Genomic DNA, 15,852 nt, shown 5'->3' on the forward strand with positions numbered 1-15,852 from the left:
CAGTTACTACTAACGAATCTCACCCATGTGTACTGTAAAATGTAGCTTTTGACACACGCTCTTATAGTGTTTAACAGCACTATAGAGTAGCTGAAGAGCGCTGTCAGTGATGTCTAGTACTGTATTATCGTATCACGTTGATATTGTTAGTTGAAGAATTCTGGATAGCCGCTTACTGTTACCACAGTGTTCTCACTTTATACTAAAACGTAAAATGTAAGATGGGTATTTATTTACGCGTAGCCGTTATCAGTACCAATAATGAAATCGGAATTTATAGTTCATTGAGGTAAATATAAATCAAAGAAATATTGTTACACTATAATTCTTACGTTTCAACTTCCTTAAAACATGCTAAGTAAAATGATATACCGTACAGCGTTGCATCTCGAGTTAAATAAGTTTTATGTGGTACTAACAAGACCGTAAATTAAAAACAATTAGATGGATTCGTCATTGTACTACTTTTTTGGTATTGGCATGTTTATTTTATTTTGAATGAGACTTATTTAGGCGGCAATTAATCAGATATGAAAAATTAACAAATAACTTTAGTCAATTAAGGATAACGTAATTTTCTAAACGATCTACGGCCACTACAATTGCAATAATAATTAAGACAATATTATAATTAAGTATTATCTAATTAAATTATTACGGCCTCCAAATATCTTTCATAAATAAATAAGCTATAAGTTATTTACTATTACAGTATCATGAATTTCTTAAGATAACCCTGATACTGTCTATTGATGATAAACTGATTATTGTATAGATAATTAGAAAAAGCTCATATGAGTATAATCAGGGAACTGCTTAAATTTTATATTAGATCAAGGTAGCCATGGAAAATCTTGAAGGTCTAGGTGATAAACTGAGAATTATAAAATGGCTATTACCGCCAATACTATTATCTTTTGATAATTTATTCTTACACCTAAACATGTTCAAAAAAACAGATCTAAACCGACTGTAACACACAAAATAAATTATTGGATTGCATAATGAATGACCAAATGCTATCCATAAGCTTACGATTGATAACCAAGGCGGTATCGGAATATTATTAACATGCTCACCAGAAAAAATATCGTACAGAAATATTAGTATATAATTTGGTGTTATGCATACAAAGAATAATGTTACAATAATAATCATCATACGAATTACCTTACGTTTACATTTGCTAACTATAATAGACGGTACAGCATTAGGCCTGGACTGATAAACTTTACGTACAATCGACGTATAAAAAAATATTAGCAGTGTAATTGGAATTACGTACAAAGCAATGAAGAGAGCAATGGAATATGCTCTTCGATTTATATGATTAGGAAAAGGCCAAACTTCGATGCAGTAAAATTTATCAACGGCCTCTGATGCAGGTATTAACTCTAATATTCTTATTTGAACAGCATTTAGGCAAATAGACAATATCCAGATTCCCAATATAATGTATGAAATTTGATTTCGAGTAAAACCAATTTTACGAGGGGCACATACAATTTTGCGATAGCGATCAAAACTAACAGTAACTAAGGTCAAGGTAACCACACCAATGACTGTACTATGAATAAAATATTGAATCTTGCACATTATGGGACCGAAGTGATAATAAAAGCGAGAAATAAAGACTGCTGCATTAAGTGGCACGTTAAATGAGACAACCACTAAATCAGATATTGCTAAATTTAGTAAAAGTATGTTGGTTTTTGTCCTCAAGCTTCTATAACGTAAGAAGCCGATGCAAACTGTAACGTTACCAAATGCTCCCAAAATGAAAATAATAGCCGATACTGCGATAATTAATATTGTAGAGGCTGTATGAGTTTCACTAACGGTACTATTTCGAAAATGATAACTTACAATGCTCCCATTAAGATTTTCTTCCAAGGCCATAAGGACGTAATTCGTATTTCTTTTCTAAGTGATCAATGTTTCTAATATTTAAACTTCCTTGTTCAATATATGAGAGCTTCTCTAAATTAATAAGATGCTAAATATAAATATAGTTTTCTAAGATTTTTCCGCTAAGAACAAACTTGTTACGTTTGCTTATAAATCCTGCTCTAAAATAAAGTTAACCTTAAATGTCAAAAATAGTAATTTTATTAGTGACGTCGCTTGGTTTTCGGCGTCATTTCCTAATACTTATAAGATCATTAATTGTAAAGGATTAAATTCAACCTTACTATTATTAAGCAATTTTTTTATGAATTATTCTGGTATTTAATAACAGAACTTTTGTATCGCTATAAACAACAATACAGATTGTACGTCGTCATTAATGAATACTAAAAAAGATATTGGTAAAGTAATTATGTTGCAAGAATGAAACAATACCGCTATTTATGTTAAGTAAATAGATTGTATAAGTTATAGTGTAGAGACTGTAGACTATTTACTGATATACTGTAAATTAACAGTTAATAATTTAAAAAAGTTTAAATTTTCTTCGCCAGTTAGTTTTACGAAATTTTAATCCATAATCATAAACATTACCTTCTTTTAAATACGGTAATTTATAAGCCGGTGATATTCATTTAATACGTATGAAAGTTCATACTTTACTACGATTAGGGTGGATCTAACGGTAATATTAATGATTAGTATATGATATTTTGAAAGCAATATTATTTACAAAAGAATCGCTATTTTTTATTTAGTGAGCAGAATCTAGATCATATCGTAACCGTCAATTCACTAGTACCCATACATTTGCAACCGAATCAATCAAACTGTGAAATATTAGCTCATCTTGGGCTTAACTAAGAGCTGTAATGTCACTAACAGAGATAAATTTATAAATGGATATTAGATCATACTTCAGACCTTTTCGAAAATTTATGATAGTCAAATCACTCCTTGATTTGAAAGTCAAGAAACTATATTATTATTGCAATAGTTCTTTATATTCAATCTCGTTTTAAGTTTTGTCTTCTGATGAAAGATGGTCCTTTTAAGATAACTTTTATCCATATATTCTTTTTTTGATGAAAATGTAAGTACTTGTGCAAATTTCGAATTTTAATCAATGCGAAATATTTATCGCATACAGAATCTCTGAAGCAATTATTGAAACACTAATCATTAGATTGATCATGATATTTACAGCAATCTATAACCTTTTAATAAACGAACAATTATGTAACTAATACAGAGGGGGTATTAAAGGTATAAATGCTTTCCGAAAAGTATATTAGCCCAAGTTCAATGATTCTAGTAGAACTAGATTTGATTATAAATCTTCAAGTAGTAATATGAAATGAAATAATATTTAATGAAAGAAATACCTATGATTATATTACGAAGGAAATAGAGGCGACTCGATTCATAGCGTATATAAGAAGTACTATTTTCGTAGTAATATAAAACTTAATATGGAAATTGCGGTTAATTACAATTATGTTAAATACGTACTAGAAATTAAGCAGGATTTGAATACCAAGTAAATGTTTACTAAAGCCCTCACTGAATGATTAATACTTCAGTTCTCAAAACTGCAGCCACTCAGCAGAACACGTATAGTAGAAAGTATTGAGAACTAGCTAATTTTAAGTCTTTCACAACAAGGTTGTCACACTACTATTCACGCTATTAATAATGATGAAGTAACAAGGATAGTTACGATTTTTATAGAATGCACTTATTAATGGGTGTAATATAAGACATAATTAATGCTTGGTTACGAATATTTTATGTGTATATTGTACCATATTACAAATGGAATGCGAAGACAAGCGATTGGCTGCCTTGATTACCAGTCCTTAATATCTTTTGTTTTAAAAATTACAAGCGCTATAGTAGGCGTAGCAGTTAAATAATTTTATTAATACAATAATCGTTATAAATCTAGAACCACGTTTGATATTAACGAATCTAAATATGTGCCCGTGTAGCGAAATACTTTAAGAAAGATTTTTGCAGAAAGTCATAAATTTAGACTGTTTGAATGGAATTAATTAAAATACCACATAAATGATTTAGTAGATGAATCATAAATTAATAACTGTTGTAACTAACGTCATTGTAAGATTTTACTTACGGCTAAAAACTGTTTAACTGCTCAATAAAATTTTTTCGTAGTAGCAAATTGTATGAAACCCAACACAAGTGCTATTGAATAGTATTTGAAAATTTTTTAAAAGTTCCGTAAGTTGCAATAGATTATGAAAACTTTGGAATTGTAACTGGTGTATATATAATATATACGATTTAAAAATCTTTCAATATATATTATATCACGATGGACTTAATGAACATAATATTGGCGATGCAGAATTGTTCTTAGATTCTACTTTATAGTGCTTCATACGGTATTAAGTGTATTGGTTACTGATGCTGGTTTCATGTAAAATATTTTATATTTCAATATTGTCGTTTATAGTGAATGGTTCTTTTCATATGTTACCTATCAATTTATTAATGTTAATGTCAGGTGTTATAGTTTTTTGTAGTATCAGCACAGACAAAATCTAAGTGAGGCAAATTTTATACTTTAATTTTAAATTTAAACCTAGCAATGAATAAGCATTGTAGTATGCTCTCGAACTCTTATGATAGCTAGTATTTACTACATAGCATCCAATATTTCTTATTTTAACTGCTAGAAATACTATCAAAATGCACCGTACTATATACAGAATTAAGCTAGAAAGTACTGGAAATATGGAAATTTCTCAATTTGGTGCACAGTATAAAGGGTAAGTATCGTATTATTTTTTATGAAATTCTTTTGATTTAATCGTACTTGATTTTTATCTTTGACTTTTGTTAAACCGATTTTCTATTAGTAAGATGATTATCGGATTGATGCAAGAACCAAGGGTTGCAAAAATAATAACTGTTAACTTGGACCAATACGGTAATGGAGTAAAGATAGAGTGAATAGTAACCCATAAATAATAAGGAGTTTTTGTGACGAAATAGGTCAACACTATGATAATTTCAATTTTAGCAAATTTACGCTGAGGAAGCCATCTGTTGAAGGATCCTAAAATGATAGCCACAGCTGGTCTAAATCGCATAAACTTGAAGAATATATAAGAGTAGCAAAATATAAAAAAGAGCAACGGAAGTATAAAAAAGAGAGCAATTTGTAGTCCGTAAAATCCTGTTTTAAGAGATAGAGATGGCCAGGCTTCATCGCAACCGAATTCTGTTACAGTTAAATTATCGTTTAATTTTCGAACATTAGTTGAAAATACTAAATAGATCAAATTGTAGAACATAACCATGATCCAGACCATAATTATCATAACTAAACTCTGAGTCCGGTAGAAGTATTCCCTTTCTTGACTCAAGTCATGAATACGTCTCGAACTAATTTGATAAAAATATTTACTGCATATGCGATATCGGTTGTAAGTTATAAAAGAAATCGCCAAAATTTCAGTTTGAAGCGAAACATTTAATAAATAAGTATTAAATTTACACCCTATACTTCCAGATGTTCCGTAAATACTAATGAAAACTCCAATAGCCGTGTTTACCAAGATTAGCAATAGATCTGATATAGTTAAATTAAAATAAAATAAGTCTCTTTTCCAAAATGATTTTTTCTTTAACCAAAAACTTTTGCATACTAAGAAACAACAGAAGGTTCCGTGGAAGAAAGTAAATGCATATATGAGGCAAAATATCATTATGATCATTGGATTTTTGAATATGCAACCTTCTGCATATGGTAAGGATAATCGACTACAAAATGACTGTGATATCGAATTCATTGTGCATTAAATGATCTGTTAATGGTTACCAAATTCGTTGCTCGCGTGATAAACTATTTTATAAGGCCTCTATAGATAAGCCAAGGCAATTTTCCTAGTGGATGATTAAAGTTTTAAAAAGAACTGATGTTCGTCGTATTTCATTAATTTAATCCTTGCTCGTTCGAAGACAGCGCTTATTGTGCCGAAAATCTATTTTAGTATCTTCATTCTATGTTGCTAGGTTGTTAGTAAGAGCTTTATGTAACGTTAAGGACTATTATTAAATCTTAAATATCCATACGGCAAATTATCTCACTGCAAAGGGATTAATAGCATTTATCAATTGAGTAATAAAACGATACTGCATCGACCTGTTAATTAATGATTAATACCATTGCATATTTTATGTATTCTCCTTATAAAGATTAGTATATTACTACCCGCTCATTCCATCGCAATACTTAAATTAATTATTTAATGCCATATGGCTGAATGAGAGATTAAATCGTTACTATTTCACAAAGATTATAATTTTTGAAAGAGGATGTATAGTGTTAGTAAGAGGAATAATAGAACTCTGGCCGTACAAATAGGTTGCATTTAGTTCAGGCGCTGTTGGAGGATTTTTCAGTTTAATATGTAACATTGTAAGGTCGTATACTGTATGGCTACCGATGCAGTTGATACAGTACAAGATTTAGCAAAGATATCAGATAGAGATCTTTATTAAGGATACAAGGGGATTAGCTTGAGAGCACAATCTTTGGATTTAATGCTACAAATAGTTACAATGCTAAACATACTGTACCTTACAGGACTTTCGTTATGTTATAAATTTGTAAATAATGCTGAATAATCTAACTAATACTAGTTGAAGATATAGTTAGAAGAAAGGGTTACATTGCAAGAAGACGTTCATTTGGTTTTAATTCCATACATGTTAGTATCTCATATTAAGACATGTTCACTTCAGATATGAGAAGAATAACTTTGGACTATACGATGCTTGTATTCATTTCCACAAAATTTGGTTTATCGTGATCACTAAGATAAAGCAATCTAAAAGATCACCATTTCGATTCAAATGGACGCAAAAATCGTGTATAGCTAAGTAGTGTAGCCCCCAAATAAGCTTAAGACTAAGATTGTACGCTAGATTGTAAGTGTCTACAGTAATAATTAGAATCATTGGGGAAGATGTTCACAGTAAGTATTGTAGTAATTCTGTTGAGATGCTTATGTAGATTAAGATTCTGAGATAATAATAGATTGCGCTAAGTATGTTAGTGCTGTTGGATTTGTATTATGACACTTTAATTGGAAGCACGAACCCTTATGAATTGATAGCGCAATAGTAAATCTACTGTATTGTAGATATGATCTTATGACTTAATTCATGATCTACAGTACAGTACTGTACAGTACAGTATATTGTACTATACAGTACTGTACTGTAGCACAGCGTAGTTACGTACAGTACAGTACTGTACTGTACAGTACTGTACTGTAGCTCAGCGTAGTTACGTACCGTACTGTACTGTACTGTACTGTACAGTACAGTCAGTACAGTACAGTACAGTACAGTAAAGTATGGACTACTGGTGCATCTTGTACTACAGTACAGTACAGTACTGTACAAGACTATTACAAAGTCACGCGTTTATCACGCGGAATCCTTTCTTTTTAGTAATAATAATAAATAATAATTATGTAATTATTGCATTTATATATGAATAAATAAAAAATTTTAAAGATTGTAGATTAGATTTTAATTTTAAATTTAATTTTATATAGCCAGGTTTTTTAAGCATTATCCTCTCATTTGTATTGCGGTCTAATAAAAGAATCCGCTAATACACTGCTGTGGATTGATATTTTTGTATCACATAAAATCTTGACTTTTTAAGTCAAATTCCCCTGCAAAATGTACTGTTAGGCATCATAATTCGAGATATAAAACATTATAGTAAATTGTAACAGAAAAAATCCCACCCTCTAATAAAACTGTTATTGTTCAAGGGCTGTAAGTGTAAGTACCGTACAGTGTACAGTACAGTACTGGTACTGCGCTGTACTGTACTGTACTGTACTATCCACGCAATTCACTGCTGTACGCGCTATGCGTCATCTGAATATCTACGGTACTATACGTACAGTACACATGAGTCAATGACCATCACCTTACTTTCATACTATCACCAGAATTAGTCATTAAATTACAGTAGCGGTTGAAGACTTGCTATCGCTGTCAAGGCAACAAGAAATGTCGGAAGAAACTGTGACCGAGCAAACGCATCTCTTAAAAGATGGTGCGATACCGTACTCTGATGAGAATAAGAACAGCATCAGTGACAACGACTTTACTACTCGTTCTAGTAGCAACAATACTGTTCCGTTCAGGATCAAAGTTATCGTTTTATGCATTTTGTTAACGGAATTATGTGAACGGCTGACCTATTATAGCGTTTCTGCTAATCTCGTACTTTTTGCAAATACCCACCTTGGTTTTACTAATCCTGAGGCTGCCTCCATAAATTTTATCTTCACTGGTACAGGCTATGCCATACCTATAATTAGCGGATACATCGCAGATTCCTTTATTGGGCAATATAATACTATTTTCGGCAGCAGTTTAATTTATATTGTTGGTTCTGTGGCACTGGTGTTAGTTGCAGCCCCGTATGATTTACCGTTTTCCACTAGTGCTCAATCAGCTTTTTATATAGGCGGTCTCGCATTTATTGCAATTGGCACTGGAGGTACGATTCTGTTTGTATCATACTTATATTGCATTACTTAGCACGATAATGCCGATATGTTAAATGGTGCTGTTAACAGACTTAATTAATTTTACACAAGTATCGCATGAGGTGCTTTAACTAGCTATCAGACAATTACAGTACATTGTCATTCTTTATCAAGAATAAATTGTTATTAACAACTGTATTAGAAAGATACAGATTAATTTTCGACCTTAGGTCATACTGTACAATGCCAAATTGAAACTGTTTTAAATGTGAAAGTTAATTATATCATTGTAATTATGTATCATACACAGCACAGTATATGACATCATTTGGTAACATTTTTAAGGCCTATTTATTAACTATAAGTGAAGATGCTGCACTACGTTAATTTTACCAGTGTCTGGAAGGTGATATTTCCCCGATATCATTACCTGAATTTGCAAGAATTGTTTTTGCGCTATTATTATTAAAACTATAGATTGCATAGTAGTATCCTACGGGTAGAGGATTATTACAGTTATCTGCACGGTTTTTAAAGTCATACAACGTATGAATATCTAGAACTTACGTAAGATACAACCATGACTAGCTTTGCTAAGCAACATTAGATAGAATTTTTAAAATGGGTGATTATTGAATCTTGCGAATATCACTGTAAACGCTATATTTAAACAATGTTATATCCTATTCAAAAACACTAAAAGTTATCGGTTTTTATGTGCTTACAGGAATCAAATCTAATGTTTCTCCTTTTGGTGCCGATCAATTGAAAGATTCTGGTCCTCTTCTTATTCAGCGTTTTTTTTCGTGGTTCTACTTCTTTATTAACGTAGGATCGTTGGTATCGTTTACTGCTGTCGCTTACATTCAGCAGAATGTCAGCTTCTTTTATGGATATATGATCCCTGCTATTTCTATGGCATTAGCTATCATAATATTTATTTCTGCCCGAAGTTATTATGTAGTACGCTCTCCGAGTATGTGTTCAAAAAATTAGTATCTGGTAGTAGTAGATCAACTTCATGAAAGTACTCTTTTATTTGTTGCATTGCACAGTACAATAATCATACACATGTAACTGTAGCACAGTGTAATAAATTTTGGACCTTGATTCAATATTGAATGTTGTGGTATAGACACATTGAAGTCAAATACTCTTAAACTAAATTTTTAGAGGGATCATTGTTGATTGACGCCGTTCGTATGATGTGGCAAGGTCTCAGGGTTAAACTATGCTGTAGAAATGCTGGAGCTAGGAACGGGAGGATTACTAGCATTTTCGATTATGCAAAACAAGAAAACGGTGGAAGTTTCGAATCTAGTCAAGTTGAGAAGATAAAGCCCTTGGGACGTGTGATTCCTGTATTTATTTTAATCATTCTATACTGGACGGTTTATTTTCAGGTAAGAATGATGATATTAATAATGAAACAGTCAATTGTTAAATTTTCTTAGATCTTGTGACTTTCATGAGATAATGGGTCTCAAAAACATTGCTTACTGTTACTGCCCTATGAAACTTAAAATATTGTAAGAAATTTTCGCATGTACTTTGGATGCTAATAGGCGTTACGTTATTTAGATAAATATTGATATAATTGGACGCAATTTAGATACTAGAAGAATATATGGTTCGAATTATACTATCTGTTGAGATCAAAGTTTATAATGCGTTGTTGCATGGCATAACTGTAAAATTCCTAATTTAGATGCAGACAACATGGTTTATACAAGGGGAATCCATGAACCTAAAACTGGGAAGTTTTAAGTTACCTGCAGCAGCGTTATCTTCATTTGATACTGTCTCCGTCCTTGTCTTTATACCTATAATAAACTATGGTGTATATCCGCTCTATAAAAAAATCTTTGGTAGGTCACTTACCCAACTTCAAAGAATAGGTGAGATTTTGTCTAGTAAAAGTATGTGCACTTGAATTATTTGTTTACAAAGAGAGTTTATTAATATTTAATTAATATGCAAAAATTATGAATGTAATATTTAGGTATTGGAATGATATTTGCCTCACTAGCAATGTTAGCTGCTGGTATTTTAGAAGGATATAGATTAATAGATGTGCATGAAAATCCATTACCCCAAGTTGTTGCTGGATCAACATTTAACGCATCTGGAAACATTAGTGTTTTGGCACAGATACCTCAGTTCGCTTTAATTGGACTTAGCGAAGTTTTTACGAGCATCACTGGTACTGCTAAATCTCACTATGTAACTGTTTCATAAATAAATTGTAAAAAAAATTCGTAAATTCATATGCCTTGCATTGTTGTTTCGTAAATTTTGAAAAAGGGTTGGAGTATGCATATTCGGAGGCTCCAGAAGAGCTTAAAGGATTGATCATGGGATTATATTTACTTACATCTGGGCTTGGAAGCTATCTTGGATCACTGATAATAGTCATTGTAAATGCTGCATCTCGTAACCCGAAAGTTCAAAATTCGGAGTGGATTCCAAAGGATATAAACAATGGACATCTCGATTATTACTGTTACTTTTTGGCAGGTATGAACATATGCATAGCATAGCCGATTATGGCTATCGAATCTAGTATCGCACAGAAAAGAATTACTAATTTATTGCGTTTCTCTTTTACCTATGCAGTTTTTATGGCTGCAAATTTTATTATCTATGTTCTCATGACAACATTCTGGTATAAAGGAGAGGGTACTGAAAGTGAAGATAATGTGAGAATCGTAACATCAGCGCATGAGCCGACAGCACCTGATTTAGTTCATACTCATTCAAAAAATAATTATGATGTATAACGGGTTAAATGCATATTTTTGTAGTTCTTTAGCTTACTATTTTAAATTAGAAACAAATCTAGCTATAATTGCAAAGTAATATTTCGTAAATAAGTAATAAATGCGAGAGTATCATACAAAACTAATGATATTATGTTTTGCACATTATTGGCATTTATCACTGTATAAAGGCTCGAAATTGTTTTCCACATTTATGATTTTACGAAATGTTATAACTAGTATATTTTTAAACGATAGATCATAAATAATAATTAGTGTAAGTCAGTGTACTCATGCAGATATATGCATTAAATTGTGAAAGTATTGATATTCTTAAGAATGGTAATGTTTAAAATTGTAAATTTTGATCCTTAAGAATCATAGATATTTCTAATTGAAACCCTGAATTTTGTATAATTCTTTAATAAGAGTATAGAAGCCTACGAAATCAGATTTATTTTTTAATTACAGAAACTACGATTAGGATGCATATGTTACATATAAATTTATATTGCACACCTATGATAAATTTTTCAAAATCAATTGGATGATAACAACTTATCTATCTACTAAATTATAATATAACAAAATTTTTTATCGTACTTTATATACAGTATATGAGTATATATATAATGACAACTAAAAGGTGGGCGACTATCTTGATGTTAGCGAGTATTTTTTTGTTCAATTTCTGTATTTTATTTTAATCTTAAGTTCTCAATATACAAGGTTTTATTGCTGTGAATAAGTAGCTGTAATGCTGTATTATGCTTGAGAGTAAATCTAAATAAATCTACCCACTGTCACAAAATTATTAATGGACCAAAAACTACGATGAAAAAGGTCTTAGATTTTCTAATTTATCAAAAATCATATAACTTTTTCATACTCATTAGTACCTGTTTTTAAGATTCTCTCGTTATGTAAAGTGCGTTGACTAAAACAGATTCTCTTCAAAATATACACATAATTCCTGATTAAGAAATTTGGTGTTGGTAATTCTGACATCAAGCGATCAAAATGACGTGACCTTAAGCTATGTAATAGTATTTTAAATTCAGCTTCAAATCCTAGAACTTTACCGCCTGTCAACACAACACCAGTAGATAGGATCTACATCTTAACAGTTAATAGCTATACCAAACAAATTCTTTTTAATGGATAAAAATTAACAAATAGCAAGACTTGATTGAGTTGTGTCCATTATACGTATATTTGCAACGCGCGTATATGTAGTGTGACTATAAACTGAAAGTCTAATGTATTCACTCGCAGTTAAATATTTTTCTTTCAGTAAAATCGTAGTAGTGATTCCTAAAAAATTGGGTAATTAACTTGCGTAATAAATTTCCGTTACTATGTCGAGTGGTAGATTGAAGAAAGTGTTAGTTTAGGATTTAAACGTTAATTATTGCATGTATTTAAACTAAGTATAGTTAGAAAAATAAAATGCTCGAATGATATTATTAATGGTCTTTATTAACTCATGTATTTATTACAGTAAATAATATTAACAGTTAACAGATAGAAAAATAGCTACGTTAATTGACCGATTTAGAAAATTCTCGAAAATTAAAATTATTGCGTGTTATGGCCGCGAGGATGCTGTAACGATCTCTTAAAGGAAGTACTGACAGAGAATAAAAAATTGGCCTCATCCTTGAAAGAAAATGATCAATATATTGCACTAAAGAACGAATTGTATCGAGCTTACAGGAATTTTTTGAGAGGCGGCAAGATTTAAGTTTCAATAGCTATTTCTATGGTTGATTTAATTAAGTATCTTGAAGTAATTAGCATTTAATTTTATTGCTCATAATCTATTAAGATAGATTCATGAAGTATGACATGGGTCCAGAATTTTTGCATTCTCTGAACTTGTAAACATGCTTCACCAAATATAGCTTTCATACATTTACACCTTTACACTGTCTGATTCTTCGATAGTACCGTAAGTTTGAGGGGTGCCAAAAATAGGAGATTGTTCAGTTCTATTAAGGCAGACCTTAAATTCAAATTTACAACTTTTAAACTCCTTGTAGAAGCTTGTGATAAAAAGCAAGAAGGTTAAAGCAACTATCCATTCGCTTATAGTGCTGCATATATGGTTTACATAACCCTAGAAATATAATAACAATCATAGCAGTTTTAATTAATATACATTTGGATAGCAATTAAATAGCCAGAAAATGGCTTATATACTAGGATTAATTGGCATTTATACTTGCAATATCGTTTACTACAAAATTATAGTAGTATTTTAGCCTTTCGCATTTAAAATTAGTACTGTACATGTAATTACATCAACTGAGATATACAGCAACTACGACTATAATCCTTCTGGGATTAATAGTACACGCTATATCACCATACAATTGTAATAAATATAAAATATAAGTTATGTAACTCTTATTTAATTATTGAAATATTGATTTACGAAAGTAGCACTCACATACATTTAAATATCACTACGATAGTTTGAGGTGTTCTATTCTGTGTTTATAAATTACATTAGTGCGATATATTAACGCCAGTACAGTAGAATAATATCATGCACTTATGACAATGTCTACTATTTAACGACTTTAATGTAGCAAATAGAATCATAAATTTTCCTTACATCATCTCCTGGTACCCAATGCAAGTGGTTCACACCATCTGCAAATATATACGATGTTGCATAGTTTGCTAGCACTGTGGTGTGTGTTAAGGGATATAAGTATTCCTACGTATTGCAAGTAATAGTAATACATACAGGCTAAAAATAACTAATGTACGTAATATCTAAACTACTGTGCAATCATATTATTTCTAAAAAGATTCGAGGATAATTAGGATACTATAAATAAACGCAATTAGGGCAACGATTCCACAAAAAAAACGAAGTACGACCATTTTGCCGTTGTTGAAATTTTCTGATAATTTGCTCGTTAAATATGTTTGCATGAAAATATAAACAGTACCACCTCCGAAAGCTAACGCTGCACCTGTAAAATGCACTTGATATACTGCAGTTTCCTATCGTAAAATAGTAGTTAAATTAAAGAAACAGCAGTTTGCAAGCTTTCAGGTGGAATAGGTAAAATTTAGTAAACATGTATTAACAACTTGTCGTGCTTGCTTATCTCTGGCTACCTGAAAAGCAGAAACCATTACCATTCCGATACTTGCCAGGAGACCTACTAAGAATGCTAAGTCATTAACGACTTTACAGCATCCATCTCCTTTTAATGTAAGATGAACTTGTTTAAATCGAACATAAAAAACAGCTGCAGCTATATATTAGCCAAAAAAAATGTAATTAGTACCATGCATATAACTCAAATGTTTTATTACGATATACCCATAAAGCCAGTCCAAGCTAGAAAGAAGCCGAATACGCAGCTTTCTGGTCTTGTCGTTCCAGTGTCACTGACGTGAATACAAGACATAATAAAATATTGTAAAATGTTTATGGAAGAAAATCTTTATCACATAAAGCCTATTATAACCTTCACCTGATATAAGGCCAAAACGGATATACATGCCCAAGAGCAATGGCAACGATGTAACTGCAGAAAAAAATAATACCGCGTTATAAAATGAAGGCATTTGATAATTAATTCAAGGCAGTTTTTAAGTGCATAATTGTAATTAATCTATGCAAAGCATAAATGGTATTGGACCCTGCCAGTTTATGAAAAGCTCATAGAATACATAGCTGAAATTATCGTACTGAAGCATTATTATATACTACTAAACACTTCTATATGAAAAATTTTGGAAATTAATTTCGCAACATTTAATTGTAACTGTAAAGCGTAAATGCAAGTGAAATAAATAAAATCTTTAATGCGTTCTGAGTATTTCGGTCTTCGGTACATGCGTGATTTTTTGGCAGGTACGGGTATCACTATAGTTACAGTACTGTATTAGGTTGCTATATCTAAGATAATTATTAGCCAGCGTCCTGTTTACTGTACTTCTATAACTGATCAAATCGGTGCAGTACAGTTACTACTGTAGTTCATAATTTAATAAGTTACACTACGCGTATATAGTATTTAGTATAGATGAAAATAGAATTTGGCATTTCTTTACAGCCACTATTCATTGCAGGTATCTCATTTTAAGGGCATCAAAGACATCGATCTGAGGCGATATCATTACTTTGAATATAATTTATGCTACAGTCTCATACCGTTTAAGCTAATGCGATAGAATTTGCAAAACTATTTACAGCACACATACAATGTACGGTAAAAATAAAATATGTACATGACTGTACGTTTTGTGGTTATGAGCAAAATAATTTACTGAGATATACGCGTATTAACCCATCGACACAGTAATAATCATAATTGTTAATTAATATATGAAATTACGAAGGAATAAATGCAGCGAAAGCTAGTATCACCACAGCCAAAGGTAACACTGCAAGCCCAAAGCCAGTTTCAGATAAGACAGATGGTCTTTCAGCATCCATTCTCTCTGGTTAGAGAATATGAAAGTTTGGGGTTAAAAAACCTTTATTGTTCATGCACTTGTGCCGGACAATTTGGAATAAACCTTTACGGCAGAACTGGTGAAATGTAATGTAATTGTAATCTACGGTAGCATTGTATTAATATTAATGTACTGAAACCAATGTTGCT

General features: G+C 31.3%; 2 protein-coding genes across 2 annotated transcripts; one reads left to right on the forward strand and one right to left on the reverse strand.

Moving 5' to 3' along the window:
- Positions 1–8,133: 8,133 nt before the first annotated feature.
- On the forward strand, positions 8,134–10,981 carry TRIADDRAFT_12575 (uncharacterized protein; the record flags this gene model as incomplete). The annotated part of the gene is made up of 6 exons (XM_002109227.1): positions 8,134–8,470; positions 9,187–9,435; positions 9,633–9,862; positions 10,168–10,357; positions 10,462–10,662; positions 10,764–10,981. Coding segments are annotated over 6 exons (1,425 nt in total), but the record flags the coding sequence as incomplete, so codon positions are not given.
- A 1,815-nt stretch (positions 10,982–12,796) lies between these two features.
- TRIADDRAFT_63626 (uncharacterized protein) lies at positions 12,797–14,649 on the reverse strand (the record flags this gene model as incomplete). The annotated part of the gene is made up of 5 exons (XM_002109796.1): positions 12,797–12,877; positions 13,140–13,337; positions 13,839–13,943; positions 14,354–14,493; positions 14,562–14,649. 5 exons carry the CDS (start codon positions 14,647–14,649, stop codon positions 12,797–12,799), a joined length of 612 nt encoding a protein of 203 aa, XP_002109832.1.
- Positions 14,650–15,852: the final 1,203 nt, after the last annotated feature.

This window comes from Trichoplax adhaerens, genomic scaffold, assembly GCF_000150275.1.
Source record: "Trichoplax adhaerens TRIADscaffold_2 genomic scaffold, whole genome shotgun sequence".
Lineage (NCBI taxonomy): Eukaryota > Metazoa > Placozoa > Uniplacotomia > Trichoplacea > Trichoplacidae > Trichoplax > Trichoplax adhaerens.